The 20,748-nt window shown below is 49.2% G+C and overlaps 1 protein-coding gene across 1 annotated transcript in view; it reads left to right on the top strand.

The window, feature by feature from the left end:
- The first annotated feature begins 17,408 nt into the window (after positions 1-17,408).
- Positions 17,409-20,748, top strand: part of PPP1R13B (protein phosphatase 1 regulatory subunit 13B) — a 74,797-nt gene continuing 71,457 nt past the window's right edge. The window contains exon 1 of the mRNA XM_080931977.1: positions 17,409-17,628. Within this exon, the coding sequence (XP_080788103.1) occupies positions 17,620-17,628 (9 nt within the window). The 5' untranslated portion in view covers positions 17,409-17,619. The remainder of the gene's footprint in view (positions 17,629-20,748) is intronic.

Below are 20,748 nucleotides of genomic sequence, written 5' to 3'. Positions count from 1 at the left end.
CCGAGTGGCAAGATGGCCGATTCACTCGTGACCTACTTGCTGTCCAGACACTGAGAGAGCAATCCCCACGAGGCGGGGGGGGGGGTCACATACGAGGACCAGGCAGGCTTTCCTGCCCTGGAGGTGGGGTTCTTGACCACTGGGGTTTGTGCCTGTACACTGGGCACCGATCAAAGCTGTGTGTTCGTGACAAGCATTCGAGTTCTCCAGAATATGCACCATTAAACATCAAATCCATCAGGACACGAGGAGAGGGAAACACCGTGAGAGAAAGGAAAGCAGTTCATATTTCAGTGTATTTGATACTGATGCTGAGTTTTCCCTCCTGTGTTTAACTCATTTGGTATTGGGGATTGGGCCTGGGGCCTGTGCACACTAGGTAAGAGCTTTATTACTGAGCTAGATCCCTTATCCTTTCATTTTTAATTACATTTATTTATGGAGGACATTACTTGTTCTGTATGTGGAGGTCAGTTCTCTCCTTCCACCGTGTGCGCCCCAGAGACAGAACTCAGGTTATCAGGCTTGGAAGCAAGTACCTGAATCTGTTAAGCCATCTCACCAGCACCCCAGGCCTTTCTTTACTAAAATTATGAGAAAATGTCTAAGTTGCTGTCTTAGTCAGGGTTTCTATTCCTGCACAAACATCATGACCAAGAATCAAGTTGCAGAGAAAAGAGTTTATTCAGCTTACACTTTCACATTGCTGTTCATCACCAAAGAAAGTCAGGACAGAACTCATACAGGGTAGGAACCTGGAGGCAGGAGGTGATACAGAAGCCATGGAGGGATGTTACTTACTGGCTTGCTTCCCCTAACTTGCTCAGCCTGCTTTCTTATAGAACCCAGGTCTACCAGCCCAGGGATGGTACCACCCACACTGGGCTGCCCCACCCCCTTGATCACTAGTTGAGAAAATGTCTTACAGCTGGATCCCATGTAGGCATTTCCTCAACTGATACTCCTTTCTCTGTGATAACTCCAGTGTGTGTCAAGTTGACACACAACCAGCCAGAACAGTTACTTATGCCTACCTTGGTCTTGTCCTGTACTTCAGGAAGGTCTTGAACTTGAGATTCTGGCTCAGTTTCTAAGAAGTTGAGATTATAGTACTATATGTCCAGAGCCAGCTCCCAACTGCCCCCTCCTTTAGACGGGGTCAGACCTAGGGCAAGCACTCGACCACTGAACGACAGCCCCACCCAGAGAATTTCTGGACAGTCTTTAATTTCCCTGGCACATCTTGCTCTGCAAAAGCTGGGATCATGCATCCCTATCAAATCCTGTTTGTAAGGGTTCTGGAGACTCACACTCAAGACCTCCTGCTTACAGGACAAGTGCTTAGTCCAGTGAGCCATTGCCCCAGCCTTCTTTGTAAGATCGAGTCTCCCTGTATGGGCTTGGTTTCCCTGAAATTGGTGGCAACCTTCCTGCCTCTGCCTCTCAAGAGCTGGGCTTACAGGCATGGACCGCCACACCAAGCTGGCATTCAGCAGCTGAATGGCTATCGGGTTATTTCTGGTTTGGGAGTATTTTTATGATGCTATGAGCCTATGGGTCTGACTGTGAATGGCTTACTGCTCAGGGATACACAAACACATGGCTTAACATAAGAAAAAACCTGACTGCTTGTGACAGGCATGAGCCAGTCTGTGTTCCTGTTCCTGTGCTCCAGGGGCTCAGCATCCTCACTGGCCCGTGATGTGGGCATCTTAGTCATTCCGGCCTGACCCGCAGCGGTGAGGGTGACAGATGATGACACTCCGTGCTCATTTGTCACCGGTCGCTATCTCTGCTAGTCCATGTTCAAGATTTTATTTTGCTCATTTTTTATTAGGTTGTTTTGTCTTATTATTGAGTTACAAGTCTTCTTTATATGCTCTGGGTACGAGTCCTTTATTAGGTTTCTGTTTTTTTGTCTTGTAAGGTTGTAACCAGACCCTCAATAAAAACAACAACGATACCAATAAAAACACTAGCTCAGTCTTCTCTCCTGGGTATCAGCACCAATTACCACAACTGCTGCCTTCTGAATAGCCCGGTTAGCCTTAGTGGTAATTGCTTTCAGGGAGGTCCTTGTAGACACTACCTCTAAAACAAGCCAGCTTCAAGACTGTAGGATACAAACTGGACCGGCATGGTGGCTCACTCTGTGATGACAGCATTCTGCAGGCTGCCACAGCGGGGCTGGAAAGTCAGGACCAGTCTGGATTTCATGGTAAGCTCCAGGGTCCAGGATAGAATCTCGTTTTGAAACAAAACAAGCACATAAACAGACAGCAACGAAAGCAACCGCAAGCAAGAGGGAGCTTTCTCTATCAATCAGAAACAGCTACAGGACTGGCAAGGTGGCTCAGTGGGTAAAGGCTCACTTGGTAGAAGGGAAAAACAGAGTCCAACAAGATGTTCTCTGACCTCCATAAGCATGCCCGGGGACATGTGTCATCCCAACCCGCACACCAACCCACACACAAATGAATAAGTGAAAAAAAAAAAAAAGGCTTTCTTGGGGGAGGTTTCAGCTTGCCTTTTGGGGAAGGACCTTCAGTTATCGCAAAGGCCCTTTTACTTTCTGTGTGATATTTTGTTTGTTTTTGTTTAGCAACCTATAGCCCAGGAAGCCTTGACCTTCTGACAATAACCTGTTTAAGCCTCTCAAGTGCTAAGATTAAAGGCACGAGGCACCACAGGAAGGCCCCCCTTTAATTGTTAGGGTGTTTACTGCTGCTGGCTTTGAAACATGCTAACTAGAAACAGTGACAGTGTCCTGTTTACCGATCACCCGTGATCGACTAGCTGATCGGCACGAACCAAACACATGTCCTATCAAAAGAGCCTGCTTAAGATTTGGAGCAGCAGTGTTTCCTGGGCACTGTACTGGAACTGAGCATCACCTTAACCGAACGTAAAGGGGTAGAGCTAGTAAAGGATTCAGTTCTCACGGGCCAGCTGCTAGCCAATCACATCCCCCGACACTACATACTTAACCAGCTGCTAGCCAATCACATTCCCGACACTCCGTACTTAGCCAGCTGCTAGCCAATCACATCCCCCGACACTACATACTTAACCAGCTGCTAGCCAATCACATTCCCGACACTCCGTACTTAGCCAGCTACTAGCCAATCACATTCCCGACACTCCGTACTTAACCAGCTGCTAGCCAATCACATCCCCCGGCACTCTTTTTCTTACAGAACCTATGGCCTTGACCCAGTTAGGCAAGTACTCCGTCACCTAGTCATAACTACCGTCTTTTACATCTTTTTATTTTATGTGTAGGAATGTGCTGCCTGCTAGTGTGCCTGAGCACCACGTGTGTGCAGTGCCAATGGAGGTCAGAAGAGAGTGTTGGAGCCTCTGAAACTGAAGTCACAGTCATCTGTGAGCCAGCGGTGGGTGCTGAGAACTGATCCCCGGCCCTCTGCAAAAGCAAGAAGAACTCTTGACTGCTTAGCCATCTCTCTAGCTCCCTACCGCCTCTTCCTTCCTTCCTTCCGATTTATTCTTAATTGTGTATATGTATGTGTGCGATTACGTGCACATGAACACAGATGCCCACAGACACAGAAGTGTCAAGAGCCCCCTGGAGCTGGAGTTCTAGACGGCTGTGAACCACCTGTGGGTGCTGGGAGCTGAACTCAGATCCTCTGCAAGAGCAGTTACATAGTCCTGAATGCTGAGCCCAGTCTCCAGCCCCTCTATAGTCCCTTAAGTTTTTTTGTTTTTTCCTTTTAAATAGGATCGTGCTACTTTAACTTGCTCTAGAACCTGGGTGGGCCCTGAGCTAGAAATGATCCTCCCTTTGTCTCCAGAGTTGCTGAGGCTATAGGCTTGTATCTGGATAAATATATCTCAAATAGGAAAACCAAGAAAGAACAGAGGAAACACAAGATGTTGATAGATGAAGATAAAACAAACAAAAAAGCCGAAAAAGAATTCAAAGAGGCTCCTGAGGCACGTGGCTCCATGGGTGTGAGTGTGTGAGTCTGTAGTTTCTCATTTGAAGTTTGTATAGTGTTAACAATTATATATATCTCCAAATTAGCCACAAGTGTTCATTACTTTTCTTGTTGTTCTATCAAATTGCCCCCCCCCAAAAAAAAACTCCAGGAAGGAAGGGTTCATTTTGGCTCCCAGGGTTCAGTTGTTCACAGTGAGAAGGGTGTGACCACGAGGGCTCGAGGTGGCCGTCCTATCGTATGGTATCTGCAGTCAGTAAGCAGAGCTGGATGAGTGTGCGCAGTCGGGAAGCATGGTACTCAGGTTGTCTTCGCCTTCTTGCTCAGTTCAGAACTCCAGCCACAAGATGGCCAGCTGGACCCACATAGTGAGACCCTGTGTCAAAAGGAATAAATAAGAAAGCGACGCAAGTGATGCCTCGTAATCTCATGTGTGTGAGTATCTGAGTGAGTGAATGTGTGAGTGTGTGTGAGAGTGTGTATATGAGAGTGTGGGTAAGTGTGTGTGTAAATGTGAGAAGTGTGTGAGTGTGTGGGTGAATGTGTGAGTATAAGAGTGTTGTGAGTGTGTGTGTCTGAATGAGTGAGTTATATATGAGTGGGTCAATATGTGTGTGTGAGTGTGTATGTGTGTGTCTTTAGGAGGGACAGAGGGAAGGGGAGGAAAGGAGGGAGGAGGGGGAGGAAGGAGAGGCCCTGGCACACCATTTAAACCCAGTAGACCCCTGCCTCCATCAAAGCCCCCATGGGACACTGGCCACCTCACCCATGCTCACCTGGGCTGGCAGAGCTATGGGGAGTGTGTGGCTTCCCTTCAGGGTCCCTGGGAGGACAATGCTGTGCCCTCCGGCTGGCTTCAGAGGCGCCTGCTGCTTCAGCATCTCTTCTGCCACCAGTACAAACTGCCACCGTTGGCCTCACTGTCTCTGACATCAGCAGGGCCAGCTGCCGTCTCTGGCACTGGCAAAAGGCACAGATCGCCCTGTTCCTGAGCGTGCTGTCTGTGCCGGGGAGGCGAGTGTGGGCAATGAGGAAAACAGATACTGCCATTCTGCTCGTGGGGGTGTCTCGAGGTCAAGCCACTGGGCTGAACACTCGAGGCTGCTGATTATACATATGCGCTGTGAGGCTGGAGATCCAGGACCGCCCTGTAGAGCAGGGACACAGCAGAGCCTAAGACCCCTCACCATAGGACATGCCTGTTATTTCCCCAGGTGGATACTACCATTCCAGACTTTACAGATGGGCAAACCGAAGCCTTATTTTTTTTTCCCTCAAAACTATTATTATTATTATTATTATTATTTAAGATTTGGTCTTGTTATGTGGACCAGGCTGGCTCTAACCCTGTGATCTTCTTACATTAGCCTCCTGCGTGCCGAGATTACAGATGCTTGCCACAACACCCAGCTTGATAACTCCTTGCTTCATGTTATTACAAAACAGATCCCAAGCAGGCTCATAAAACACTGAGACACGTGCACAAGGAGAGACAGGAGGCACTGCGAGCCAGGTTTGGAACCTGACCTTCCAGCTCTGGCTGTACCTCCCACATACCCATCTACTCCACGAAAGGGAAACACTCCTTAGGGTCACCATGACAGGTAAATGAGGTCAAACCTGCCCAAACACCTGGGGCCAGCGAATGACATTGAGTTTAAAGTTAAATCTCAACATAAAAACAAGCAAGCAAGGGGCACTCAGGTTGCCTTGATTCAACAATCGGAAAAACAGTCCCGAAGGACCAGACGAAGCACAGACTAGTCTCGGCTTGAAGGAAGGTTCCGGAAGCTTTGAGACACCTTTCAGCACAAGATAGTGAGTGGAAGCAAGCTCACCATCCTCCAAGGTCGGAGTCAAGGTTGCTATGATAGGGTGGTCACCCAGAGTCCTCAGAACAGGGACAGAAGCCAGTATGTGGCCTGCTTCCTTTCCCCTACACCTCTCCTCCCCGCAGCCGTGGGCACTTGAGACAAGGAGAACAGTAATCAGAACTGTAGGTGTCAGGAGGCTGGGGGAAGCCATGGAGAGTTGAGTAGAGATGGGTTCTGGGCGCTCCATCCGGAGGCTAAGGGTGAGCAGAGCCCGGACACTGGCAAGGATACAAGCAGGGCTGGGCTGAGGGCCGGCAGAAGGTGCCAGCAGTTACGGGGCAGCGCTGGTAGAACCTCTCAATGCAGTCAGATGCCAGGGAGCCCGGATTAACATAATTGAAAGGTCCCCGGAGAAGGTGGTCATCCAGTGCCAGAGCCTCCTCATCCCTCTTCATTTTTCTACCTACCAGCTTCACCCCAAGGTTCCTGAATGTAGGTACAGGGGAATGCCCTAGCTGTCATTCATTCATTCATTCATTCATTCATTCATTCATTCTTTGTTCACTTAACATCTTCTGTCCTCTGGGTACAGCTCTAAGGACCAAGGATAAAGGCACCGTTATCCACCCTCCACTCACCTCCTAACAGGGCAAAGAGCAAAGAGCAACACATGCAATGAATGTTTGAGTAACATGTTAGCTTCCAAGTGTTGTGAAGAAGAAGCAGAACAAACTATCTCCCCACTTCCGGCAGCCTTTGTGAAAAGCACTTCTGGCTGCTGGCCTCCCTCCGCCCTTGGGTACAGCCATATGGATGGATCAGAGATACCTACGGTGGTTCTCAGTCACCTAGGAGCTTGCAAGAAACGCAGATTCTCTAGATGAAAACTCGTGGACCAGACATCCAGCATCCCGGGGCTTCTGAATGCTAAGGATGGGGAAAGGTGGGCTTTGAGGACCAGGACACACCACTGTGTTCTACACAACATTTGGGGGACTATGAATTTGTAGGTGGGCCAGGGGCTTATCCTAGCTCAGGCTGCTAAAATAAATACCAAGCCAGGTGTGGCGGCACATATCTCTAATACTCTAGTACTTGGAAGGCAGAGATAGGAAATTTGGAGATCAAATCTAGCCCGGATCACATAAAAGCCTGTCTTGAAAACAAGACCAGACAGCTGATGACATGTGCCTACAGTCCCAGTGCTCAGGATGGTCAAGTCCAGTTTGGTCTATGTAGCAAATCCCAGTCAATACGGCTATAAAGCAAGACCCTGCCTCAAATAATGCAAACAAGAAAACACATACCATAAACTGGGTATCTTATTTTTTTTTAAGATTTTATTTTATGTATATGAGTACACTGTTGCTGTCCTCAGACACACCAGAAGAGGGCATCAGATCGCATTACAGATGGTTGTGAGCCACCGTGTGGTTGCTGGGAATTGAACTCAGGACCTCTGGAAGAGCAGTCAGTACTCTTAACCACTGAGCCATCACCCCATAAACTGGGTATCTTAACCACAGCAGAGATTTAGCTTCACAGTTCAGCATTCTGGGAAGTTAAATATCAAGGTGCCAGTGGAGTCTGAGCCTGGCAAAGGCCTCCTTTCTAGTTAGGAGACAACAAATTTTCTCTGAATCCCCATGTTATACAAGGGTTCCTTGGCTTCTCTCCAATTTCTCCTCTAAGGACACTATTTCCACCCCCATGAGGTTGACTACCTGACCACCTTCCAAAACCTCCCTGGCGATTTGAACTTGGGGTAGGACTCCAACCCTTGACTTTTGGGAGGCTGCAGATGTTCAGTCCGTGTGGGAACTGATGCCTAATGTACTTGACCTATCAACGTGGGCTTGGTGGCTGCAGTGCTGTCGTTTGGAAAAGTCCCTGGAACGCTTGTGTGGTGAAGGCTTGGTCCTCAGCTGCTGGGGAAAGCAGGCAGCAGGAAATGACTGGGCCTACTTGGAGGAAGTCACAGGGGCATGTCCCTGAAGGGAATATCGGGACCTGAGTCTGCTCCTTCTCCAGTGTCTCCCTCCCTCCAGCAAGCCCTCCCACTGTGATGCATTTATTACCTTCCCACAGGCCTGAAAGTAGCTAGGCCAAATGACTGTGGACTGAAACTCTGAAACTTCATCAAAATAAATGACTAAGCTGGGTGGTGGTGCATGTCTTTAATCCCAGCACTGGAGAGGCAGAGGCAGGCAGATCTCCAGTTCAAAGTCAGCTTGATCTACATAGTGAGTTTCATATAGGTTCCAATAAATAAAATTGGCTGCTTTAAATTCGCTTCTCTGAGGTATTTTGTCACATAATGGAAAACCCTATAGCTCAGCTTCGGATAGGTGTGCTTGAGGGGGAGGGGAGGGGAAGAGGGAAGGGGAGGGGAAGAGGGAGGGGGAGAGAGAAGAGGGAGGGGGAGAGGGAAGTGGCACACTGGAGAATGACAGACGACTGGAATAGGGCTGCTAGAGAGAATTTGCAATGTGGCTTGAGGAGTGTGGGGCACTGAGGCAAGACAGTCACACACGTGGGTTCTGCCCAAGAGGCTACCTTGTGACAAAATGCCCTGTGATGGGCATAGATGGCATAGTGACTTGCTTGTAGCAAAGGAGCCTTGTTCGCTCTTAAGAAGCAGGAAGACTGCCTAACAAACTCACAATGAGCAAAACAAGCAGAGGTCCCAATGCCTCCATCCCTCTCTGCTCTCCTGGACTGCCTCCAAGAACTGAGTTGGTATCCACCGAGGTGCCAGAGCAAGGTCCGCCTTCTCCCAGCGGATCACCCAGTAGGTGGATCACCCAGTAGGTCTGCACCATTCCCCTCAGGGAACTTCTCTCGATGGGTCCTGCTCTCATTCTCTGTCCCCCAGTTCTAAGAGTGGAAGTGACTTGTTAAAACAGGGCCGGGATCCCTCCCCTCTCTTGGCACCCACTCCCACCCTTTCTATAAGCCTCTCTTTGGTAAATAACACTCCTGGAATTTCCCTGGTTTTCAGGAAGCCATCTGTTTCCCACGGGGACCCTGACTGAGAGAACTGTGAGTAACGGTGGTGGCGGAAACTAGAGGTTCCTGGTATAGGCTCAGGGCAGAAGTGAAAAAAAAAAGTTAGGAAAAACCTGGAATAGAGGTGGCAAAGGAAGCACAGGCAAGGCTGGCACACCTGGGGGCATAGCCCCTCATGGTATCTAGCACCAGGGCAGAGAAGAAGTCAGAAATAAACCAGGGAATGAACTAGTCAAAGCACCATCCAGACCTAGCTCTGGCCCCTCTCCTCTCTCGGTGGGGGGCAGGGCACAGAGGCTAAGAGCTGGGAGAATAATAGTTCCTTAGCTTACAGAAGATCCTCCCCATGCACTGCTGGGAATGCCCAGCCTGTGCGCCAGGCATTGGGAGAGGGAGCGGGTATGCAGCACGTGGCTGCAGAACTGAACCAGTCCCTGGGCTGCTGGTTTGAGCCCTGTTCCAAGTAGGTATCTGCTCTGCAGCCCTAGATGAGGGGCAGGGTCTTCCTGGCTTTGGAGAATAGCTGGTCCCCACTCCATCCGCCTCGGGCCTTGTAAATCCTAACACTTTCCGGGGGCTCTGGCATTCAGACGTCACCTCTCTCCCGAGGGACAGTGTCAGAGGGCTGCTTGCAGTCACATAAACCTCTCTAGAGTGTAGGGTCTTGTGTGCCATCTCCTGTCAGGAATACTCTGACACGAGCTCTTGTGGTTTTTCTGTGGTGTTTTGCTGGTTTTCTGGTGGAGACAGCAGTTTGCTATTCTGTTTGTTAGGTACACCTCTGTGCGGTCAGCGTTCCATACATGACACCCTACAGAATGTTCAAGATCGTCACCTGTTGATGCCAGCCTTTCTTTCCCTTTAAGGTACATTTATACTAGTTAAGAATTTTACTCAATCTATTTTGATGCCATCCACTCCCCATTCCCGCCCCCAGATCCTCCCAGATCTACCCTCTACCTAACCAGCCCTTCCCTCTCTCTTAATAACCCATCACATCCAATTCACACTGCCCACACTCACAGGTGTGGTCCCCCAATGGAGTCTGATCCTACCAGGATCTATACTAAAGAAAATTGTCTCTTGCAGAAGCCATCAACTGTCAACAACACCTCAGAATGTTACCTGGTCTGGTCTCGTACTGGTCTTGTGCAGCCAACCACTGCTGCTGCGGGTTCATGAATGTGGACACTGTTTCTGACTGGTCCCCCAACCTCTGGCCCTTCCAAGATGGTCAAATGGTCACTGAGCCTGTGTGTGTGTGTGTGTGTGTGTGTGTGTGTGTGCATTCGTGCACACGTTCATGTACCTGTGCATCTGCATGTGTGTGAGCGTGTGTGAGTATGCATGTACGTGCACGCACGTGCATGTGTGCGTGCATGTGATACACATGTCCCATTTGTGGCTGACACTTATTCTCTGAGCTTTGCTCAGAGGTGAGTTTCTTCATTAACCTCTCTACTGCGCAAAGACACTTCTCTGGAGAGTTCTCTATGGGTCTAGAGATAAAAATTTAGAGGCCAGCTCGATACTACGGCCATCTTAGTTGGGGTTTCTGTTGCTGCGCTAAAACACCATGACAGAAAGCAACATGGGAGGGAAGAACTTAGTTCAGCTTCCAGTTCCATCTCAGTCCCTCAGAGAAGAGTGTCAGGGCAGGATTTTATTTCTTATACAGATCAGTACTACCCTCCACTGACCCCGCCCCCTCTGGGCTGGCCTACCTACATCCGTCATTAATCAAGAAAATGCACTATAGACTTGCCTATAGGGAATATGATGAAGATATTTTCTCATCCCCTGATAATTGTAACTTATGTCAAGTCAAACAAAGCAACAACCAGGATGGTCCATTTAGTGTAGAGTAATAGCAGCTGGGACCTGTGAACTCCTGGGGCCTGTGAACTCCCTTCTGTGGGTTCTTGGCCAGACTTAAAAACGCCAGCTTCACTGACTTCCTTCATACAAACTCTTATTGCCCACAGGAGAGATGGAAGAAGTTTGGTTCACAGCCAGCTACTGTGAAAATTCCCTGGAATTTTGGTGGCAGAAAATTCCTGTTCCCTTTGTCCCTGTGCCACCCCTACCACACACAGATTGGGAACAGAAAGGCTTGGTGCTGATGAGGTAGTCCACTGTGGTGGAGGAGACCGGATCCCCAGGGTTTGAAGAGCTTTGTTCTCCCAGCCCCGCTCCACCCATCTGGGGACTGTGGTAGATGCTTGGGGTTTACAACTTACAGTGCTGGGTTTGGTTTCCTGTTTAGGATCCCACTTCTGATACAGGGAGGTTAAACTGGAAGCTGGAGGTGAGGGGAAAGGGGAGGAAGCCGGTGTGAAGTGGGCATGGTGGGGCCAGTGCCCAGGCTAGGTCCTGAAGAAAGCAGGTTTGCCTGCAGGCTCCTGCTGGGCAAAGGAGCGGCCTGCCCTAGAAAGTCTCAACGCTGACGTCATCACTGAGCCTTCCTGTACATCTGCTGTCCCCACCCCAGCCCCCAACACTGGACAGAAGCTCAGGGCCATCCTGCACCTTTCTTCCACCCTCCTCAAGTTCCACCATTCAAACCACGTCCTAAACAATGCCCCAACCCCATTTCTACTCCCTCTACCCTAGTACTCCGTTCCTGAAGCAGGCCAGCTAGCCTTCCTAACTGTCCCTGGGCACTGAAGAGTACAAATAGGTCTCTCTACTCCTTTGGAATCTCATCGGGACACATCCAGACTGGGCAGGGCACACACACTTCAACCTGGGCTCACGGTCCCTTCACAGAGCTCCCCAGCCCCGAGTTCACCCCACTAGCCCCTTCCTTCCCCACCTTCCTCCTCCTCGACCGGAACTTCACAAGGCTGTGTCATCAGAATTCAGCTACCGACTCAAATGCTACTTTCTACAGGCAAGGCAGCCATCTCTGTCATATTGTCTGGTTTTATAACTTTAAAGCGCATTTGCCAGCATTTAATATCTTCTCCCCTGGCAGGAATATAAACACTGTGAGGACAGGGACCTTATCTATCCTGTTTGAACTTAGGTCACTAGGGCCTAGCACTTGGTGATGGAAGTGGCTTCCTAGCCCCTGGGAGACAGGGGGACATTGACATGTCTAAGGGGGGCAGGTCATGATGGGGTGACCCTGAGGTCAGCAGTCTGGAAAAGTGAGTGAGATCCCTCCCTCGAGTATCTGGGGAAGCCTGAAGGACGGTCTGCAGAGTGAACAGAGTGGGAGACATGGCCACGTGCCGTGTTTCACAGGGAGGCGATGATCATGAGCCTGTCTCCTTGGGAAAGAGAAGGGCGAGGGCATGGGATGGGCTGCTGGGACATGAGGGAGGAATGTGAAGAGGAAAATTAAAGTTGTGCTTGGGAAGGTCTTATGGATTTCATTGTGCCTACCCCTTAAGTGAGATATGAAAGTCCTCACCTTAATACACCCCGGAATATGACTGTGGTTGCAAGACAGAAGGAAATTAAGGCTAAACGAGGCTCTGTGGCTGGGCCCCAGTCCAAGTGTGACTGGCATCCTATAAAAAGAGGGAAGTAATGTGCATGAGAACACACAGAAGACTCTAGAAGAGGCAGCAAGTGTCAGCCATCAGCAGGACCACCAGGTAGGCCCCGGAGAGCCCACCCAGTCTTGAATCTCATCTTTTAAATTTGACTTTGGACTCCCAGCCTCTACAACTATTTCTGCCTATTACTGTTGTCTTAAACCACTCAACTCTGTATGTGGTATTTTTCCATGGTAACCACAGTAACCTAAGCATGTCTTAGATTTTTTAAAATATTTGTCTTACTATATAGCTGGACTAAAAAAAAAATCAAACAAAATGTCATAGCAACCAAGTGATAAAAATGAACACAACCAAAGCTAAATTTTGGTGACGGTCTATGTCCTGCTATCACGTGATGAGATTGGCAGCTGCTTCTACGGTCAACCCCTAGTTCAGTCCGAGCATGAGAAAAACATTTTATACATGTCAAAGAAAATCCTTACACAGAATATGCCCTAATTAGTCTTTTGTTAACTTGACACAAGCTAGGGTCATCTGGGAAGAACAAACCTCCGTTGAGAAAAAGACACCATCGGATTGGCCTGTGGGCATCTTGATTAATAATTGATGTGGGAGAGCCCAGCCCACTGTGGGTGGTCTCTACCCTAGGCACGTGACCCTAGAAAGCTGAGCAAGCCATGGAGAGTAAGTCAGCGAGCAGCACTCCTCCATGGTCTCTGCTTTAGTTCCTGCCTACAGGTTCCTGCTTAAGTTCCTGCCTTGATTTCCCTCCATGGTGGAGTCAGTAAGTTTTGAGCAGAAACTCTTTTCAAGCAGTAGCAGAAGGCAAACTAGGACACCCATGTAAAAAACTGACACAGAGCCTGGCAATGGTGGCACACACCTTTAACCCCAACACTCAGGAGGCAGAAACAGGTAGATCTCTGATTTCAAGGCCACTGTGGTCTACAGAGTGAGTTCCAGGACAGGCAGGGCTACACAGAGTGACCCTGTCTTGAAAAACCAAAACCAAAGCCAAGACCCAAACAAACGAAACTACACAGATTCATATACCTGCAGCCACAGGGTTGGGGAGACAGAGACAGGCAGACCCTGGATGACCAGCCAGGCTATTAGAATCAATGAGCTCCAGAACCGGTGAGAGCTCTGGTCTCAGAAAATAAGATGGGAGGTTAGAGGGACTACTCTGCAGTTAAGAGCTCTTCCAGAGGACCTGGGTTCAAGTCAAAGCACCCACCCGGTGGCCTCACAATCATCTGTAACTCCAGTTCTGAGGATCTCGTGCCCTTTTCTGGTATCCACGGGCACAGGATGTGGGGCACACACACACACAGAGGACAAACACCCGTGCACATAAAGTTTAAAAATAATTAGAAACAAGAAGGCGGAGAGCAACTGAAGCCGCTACCCAACATCACCCACGGAACTTCACAGGCACACACACCACACGCACACACACAAACACGTACACACCCTCAGAACAATAATGATAATTAGAGGAAACTGGGCAGGAAAAGTGGACAGAGGGCCACACCTTACGGCCGCTTCACTGAAGGCTCTTTATGGTGGTGCAAGGGAGACGTGAGTTGAGTCGAAACCTTATTTCACATTTTAGACTTTGATCTTTGTGTGGGCAATTAGTCTTGGGTTCAATATGTTGCAGTGACTCGGGACAGCAGGAGTCATAACTCCCAGTCAGCTGTGTGATCACTGGGAAACGGTACTCCGGGGTTCTGCGGGTTACTGCTGAGGTGACAGTTTACAGGTACACTGACTGCACCTTCTACGCACAACATGTCCCATGTCAACCTGCTTACTGGAACACAAGCCCTGTGAGTGTGAGAGCGGCTGCAAAGGCAGTGTAAATATTCAACTCTAAAACTGTTATGAAAATAAGATTTACTTAAAAAACGAAAGCCGGGCTGGAGAGGTGGCTCAGTGGTTAGGAGCACTGACTCCTCTTCCAGAGGTCCTGAGTTCAAATCCCAGCAACCACATGGTGGCTCACACCATCTGTAATGAGATCTGATGCCCTCTCCTGGTGTGTCTGAAGATGGTGACCGTGTTGTACTCATATACATGAAATAATTCTTTAAAACAGAAACAGAAGCCACCTAATTATGGCAAGTCTGACTTATATCTCCTGGTGTGCCCAGTTCCCATCCTCACCTGCCAGCATTCCTGTATTTCTGCTCTGTGGAGCCCTCCCTGAATTTCATTATGCAAATGTGAATTTATGCTAATTTTTTTCGAGGGCGTTTTAATTTGCTTTGAAGGATGCTTAACCATTTTTAGTATACAATACTAGAAAGGTACCGAAACGTCCCACAGACTCATCGTCCAGAATTAAGACTACTGAGAACTGACCAGTTACAGCTCAGCTGCTCCTCTCTGCCTTGTCCGGTCTCTGACACCCAGCTCTAGCCTAGACCTCTCACATGTGCTGGGACATATCTCTAAACAATATGGGCATCTTATAAACCCCAATGGCTGCGTTCTACCATTGATGCGATTCTGGGGGGCCTCTGATGGACCCTGGTGTGGATGACGAGAGATACTAAAGGGTTTATAGTGAACCTGTGTCTGTGTCCTAGGAGCTGTGGGAAATGACTATGGCTTGGCGGAGGCTAAAGTGTGTGTGTGGGGGGGTAGCCAATTACAAATGTCTTTTTGGAGGTACCAGAAGATGGGGCCTAAACAGTAGTGTGACCTTTGGGACAGAAAGGACCTGCTGGCCAGCCTGGCCTGGTAAGTACTGCCTGGGGGCGGTCCTGGGAAACACAGGGAGCTTCACTGAAGAGCCAGGCGACTGTCATTCTGTGCCTATAAGTTCTGCAGGTAAGAGGAAGAGGCTTGAGAGGTGGCTTCACAGTTAAGGGTAAGTGCTGCTTCTCTAGAGGATGGAAGAAGGTTCCCAGCACTTACATTAGGCAGCTCAGAGGCACCTGTCACGTCAACTCCAGGCACCTGAAGCCTCCAAATGCATGTGTGCACCAATACACACAGACCTTATAAGTAAATGCATGTGTACATCGATATACACAGACTTTACACATAAGTAAATGAAACTTTAGATTTGTTTTTATGTATATGTCTGTGTGCCACATGTGTGTGCCCGCCTGAAGAGGACAGAAAAGGGTATAATTCCCTGGAACTGGAGTTACACAGAGTTGTGAGCAGCCATGTGGTTTCTGGAGATCAAATGTGCGGGAAATCAGCCAGTGTTCTTAGCCACTGAGGCATCGATCCAGTCCCCCAAAACATCTTTTTCTTTTCTTTCTTCTTCTTTTTTTTTTTTTTGTAAGACCTTGTAGTCAAGGTCTACTTAGGAGAGTGAGTAACATTTTTCCTGGGCTTGTCTTTTGTTGGGCCTAAGTGTGTCAGCATCTATCCCTTTACAACTCACAGGCACTCGTTTATCAGGACTGGAAGGCCCCAGAGATTACAGAATCTAAGCCTGCTTCTGCTTCAGAGGGGAAATGCAAGGCCCAGAGTATAAGTTGCCTGAGACATTGCAGGAAATGGAGCAGAGCTAGAATCGGGGCCCAGGTCTCTTGACATCTGATCTAAATCACTCATTCCCCAAACTTCCTCCTCTCTCAAAATCCTGCTCCCAGAAAGGATGTGTCACTGACCATTCATGGTCCACACGTATTCAGTCCTAAAACCCTAGGGACATCTTTACACCAAACCTGCTTGCTAACGATAACGTAACTACAGAACCCACAGGGCAGCTGGCACATGCCACAAACTACTAGAAGTATTCATACATCACACCTGAGCTTCCTCCAGAGAGGTACTATTATCCTGCCACATCCTATGACAGAGATGTGCTCGCCCAAAATCACACAGCAAGGGCGTGTCAGCAGCGGTGTGGAACCAAGTCTGTTCGACTGGAAAGTCCACGCTCCCAATCTCTAACCCCCACGGTCTCTTAAGCCCAGGTGTGGCTACCCATAAGGGGGCTGGTGTAACTCTGGCCTCCTCCCTCTCTCTGCCCCCACTTAGCAGCAGCCTCCCGCCACTCAGGGAACCAGACAGGCTGGCTATAAACTGCCCCTGATCAACATCTGCTGCCCTCTCCAGGGGTTGGGTACCTCCCAAGGTGATCGACCCTTTCTGTGTTTGGGGTCACCCAACCGTCCTCATGTTTCTGGAATCTCATGGAAGTTTAAGTCCGGTGCAGTTCATCAGCCGCTGTGTCTCATCTGTCAGAGTCCAGGCAAATGGCACAATGTGGAGTCCTCAGAAAGGGTGCCTGCCCACCCGGCAGCCTCTGCTGAGGGTATGCTCTGGGGCCTGCTCTAGCCTCTGTCACTCAAGCTCCCAGGCTGGACGGAAAAATGACAAGGGAGACAGCCTTCTAAGGACAGACCTGGAGCCTGAAGATACGGACTGGACCCTTCCCTGGGACGTTCCAGCTAGATCTCCAAGGATACCGACACAGGTGGGGATGGGCCCTTTAGTCGTGGGATGGATCATGTGAAGGGCTGAGGCCGAGAGCCTGTGTCTTGTCCAGGAAGGCTTCAGTGGCTCAGCCCGCGGTGGACCTAAGTCCCTGGCACTGACCAGTATGTAATCGGCTGATGTAGACACCTCGGGGACAGTCTGTGCCCGCCTTATAGGCTCCGGCCTGTAACCTTACGTAGCGCAGGACCCCGGGGGTGGAGGTGGGGGGAGTATGTTACGGTCAGAGTTGGTCTGTGGCTAGCTCGCCACTGGCCTCTCGGACCTGAGGTTCGAGTCTCCGCCGGTCGCGACTCTGTGCCGGACCCAGCCGCTCTTTCCTCTCTGCCCTTCACTTCCTATTCGTCTGAGGTGACCCTGAACCGAAGTCTCGCACACTCGAGGTTCGGAGGTCCCTCGGCGCCCCAATGCCCCCTTAGCTGGTATGCAGGGAGGGGGCGGGGCCGGCGCCGGCAGCGCGCCCCTCCCCCGCCTCTGAGAGCGCAGACGCGCTCGAGCGCGCTCTCACCTGGCCGCGGCGGCGAAGGCCCGCCCTCTTATCCCGCCTCCCCCGCCGGACCAATCATAGGTGGCGTAGGCGGGTGGGGGAGCGACGCGTGGGGCGGGGCCTCCGCAGCCTGCGGGGTGAGCCGAGTGGGTGGCGGAAGGCGGCCGGCTTCGGCAGAGGCGGTGGCGGTGGCTGAGGGACTGCGACGCGGCTCGCGGGGCGGCGCGACAGGACGGGCGAGGGCTGCGCGGCTGTCCGCAGCTGCCGCCTTGCCGCAGCCGGGCCGCAGGGCGCCGCAGCGGGTGCGCGGCCTGTGAGGCGGCCGGAGCGGCGTCCTGTCAGGCGGCGCGGGCGCGGCGGACGGCGCCGCGATGATGCCGGTGGGTGCGGGCGGCGGCGCCGCGTTCCCCGGCCCCCGCGCAAGGCGGGCCGGGCGGGGAGGAAGCGGCGGGCGGGCGCGCAGGGCGGGCGGGCGCAGGGGCAGGTGGGGGCGGCGGCTGTCAGCGGGCGGACGAGCGTGGGCGGGGTCGCGGGCCGGGTGAGCGGCCTCTGCAGGGCTGCAGGCTGCCCGGGGCTGCGGCGCTTACGGCCCCTCCGGCCAGCGACCCGTGCCTCGATTTCCTCGGGGCGCTTTGGGAGCCGGCAGCGAAGGCACCCGGGTGCGGTGATCGCACGCTCGGGATTCACGTTTACCCTGCACTGGGTGGAACGCACGCCGTGCGTGGATTGAGAGAGCCATCTTAGGAATCCCCTTGCCGAGGCTTCCCCGTGGGTACATTTGCTCCACCTGGCGTGATGTCCCTGTGCCCTTAAGATTGAACCGGTTGTGGGTGACTCGAGCCTTTGTCCTGCTCTCAAGGATGCTTTTAGCTAGGAAGACGTTCGTCTTTGGGGTTGCCACCTTCCCTGCCTTTTCCTTTACCTGCGTGCGATACTAGTGGCGGCTGATGCTGAATTCTCTCTGTGTCCCTCTCTCTCCTCTCGCTCTCTCTCTATCTCTCTCTCTCTCATCTATCTATCTCTATCTCTCTATCTCTCTCTCAATAGGCTTTTTGTGAAGTATATCCGTCGTAATTAATGAAAAAAAAAAGTAGCATAGGTTGTACCTAGCTGGACGACTTGGTTTTTTTGGGTGTCTATTGAGTAAAATTCTCAGACTAATAAAGTAACACACAATCCTTTTTTGGTTGTTCGTTTGTTTTTGAAGTGCTGGGGATCAAACCTGGGCTTTGCAGGGCTAGGCCAGTGCTTTACCACCGAGTTTATATATCCCAGATCCACAGAAAGAAAATTTGAAGCTTAACGTGAAGATCACGTTACAGAGGGAAATACATCTCTGCAATATTACTTGAACACTGTCGGTCTGCTGTGCTGCACCCGAACTCCTTAGTTTATAAACCACCCCCCTTTCAAATAATTTCCTGTTTCTTGATAATCCCTTCTTCCCATTTGGAACTGATTCCAACCCCTGTTTGTGGAGTTTTAAGATTTGACCTACTTGATCCTTAAATCCTTTGGTGTTAGGCTTGTTGAATTCTAAACACGTTTTTAAACGATTGTCTTGAAATGGAAAGAGCACTAAATGAGCCCCAGAAGAGCTGGGGTCAAGTGGTTATTCTGGTACTTTAAAGCATTGTGTCCTTGACAGAGTTGAACCTGAATTACCTCTAAAATAGGGATAAAAACATACCAGTATTTGAAGTATGATCCTGAAGATCAACCAGGACATTTTTCAAAGGTGTTAAGCAGAATGCCATACCATATTTTTAATATAGTTTTGATTTTCAGTAATGTTAATCTCTGCAAGATATACTTTATTTTCTCCTTTTCTTGCTGACTGAATGTCGAAAAGGTGGTGTGGTATTTTGGAATTTTGAAAGCAGTTCCAGTTAAGTCCTGGAAGTTATGATGAGCATCAGCCACACTATATAATAATATTGAAGATTATCAGCCATGTGTAGTGTTTAATTGTAAATGCCCTATTAGGAGACTTGGATCACTTTTCCATATGTTAGCTCAGAAATTTTTACTTCTATCCATGTGATTGGATTTTATAATCTACAATAACAAATTTTGTTTTTAAAATGTTTGTTAAGCCTGAGAATGGGATGTTTACTTTAAAAACTCAAATAGTGCTTTTTAAAGCAGATCTTTTATTAGTTTAACATGCTTTTGTTTTAAGAAACTTTGAGAAACTGATGGTATTTTTCTTAACTTCTCTTTTGTATCTTTTATTTTTGTGTTTTCTTCTTTACCTCTAAAGATACTACTTGTATGGTTGAGTCTTTCCTCTGGTAACATAGGTGGAGGTACTTGTAAATTTAATAGAACTTTTAAGAACACATCTTCCCTTCTTGATGCTATCTTGCACTATGTATCCAAAGTGTACATGTGATTTTTCTGGCTTTATTGTATATTTTGTGTTGATCATCACAGTGAATCATCAAAGAAAGATTGGTTCTTACTCTGCGCTTGTAAAAAGCAGCAGAGCTGTCAGACTATAATATACATGAGGATCAAATGCAATATAAAATATCCTAGGTACTATAAAATTACCAAAGTATTTCTCTTCATACCTTTTTGTTAACTGTGTTTATGTGAATCACACTTTATAAATTACATTTATTTATTTATTGTATGTGCACAGTACCACCAGTAAGTATGCAGATCAGAAGATAACTTACAGAAGAAGGTTCTCTCCTTCCACCAAATGGGACTCAGGATCAAACTCAGGTAGTCAGGCTCAGTAGCAATGCCTTCCCCCGCTGAGCCAGCTCACTGGTCACCTGAATTATAGTTTTAAAAAGCAATCCCTAAGTCATCAATGTGGTGGTGGACTTTGTTGTTGTTAACTAAACTTTGTGTGAATCCCTTGAAAGCACACATTTACAGCATACTTCTTCAGGTGGACCAGTACACTTCAAGTGTTTATTGTCCCAATGCAGACTTGAGACTTACTGGTGTGTAGTGTTGGTCTGGGGTGACTTCACTGAGCAGATGGTTGCACACTGCACTGGACCTCAGCTGCTGAAAATCAGGGAAGACATCTATAAAAGACATCTGTCTGCTTGTTGCATAAAGTTCCAAGACTTTGGGCTGGTATGGTGGCTCATGCCTTTAATCCCTGCACCTGGGAATTAGGAGCAGAGAATCTGAGAGTTCAAGGCAAAAGTAGCCTACATAGTGAGTTCCAACACAGCTACCTTAAGGGACCTTGTGTCAGAAAATAAAACAAAAAAAAAAAAAAAAAAAAAAAAAAGTGCTGTGAGACCTTGTGTCAGAAAATAAAACAAAAAAAGTACTGTGACTTTCTACTTTTGGGGTGGGGGGAGAGAGGAGGTTTGCTTTGAAGCAAAGTCTCACCATATAGCCTTGGCTGACCTAGAACTTACTTTGTAGACCAGGGTAGACTCAGAGATTGACTTGCTCCTGCTTCCTGAGTGCTGGGATTGAATGTGTGTACTACCACACCTGGCAACTTCCTACTTTTAAAGTTGAAT

This window comes from Micromys minutus, assembly GCF_963924665.1.
Source record: "Micromys minutus genome assembly, chromosome: 1".
In the NCBI taxonomy this organism is placed as follows: Eukaryota; Metazoa; Chordata; class Mammalia; order Rodentia; family Muridae; genus Micromys; species Micromys minutus.
This window is presented reverse-complemented; position numbering and strand designations above follow the sequence as displayed.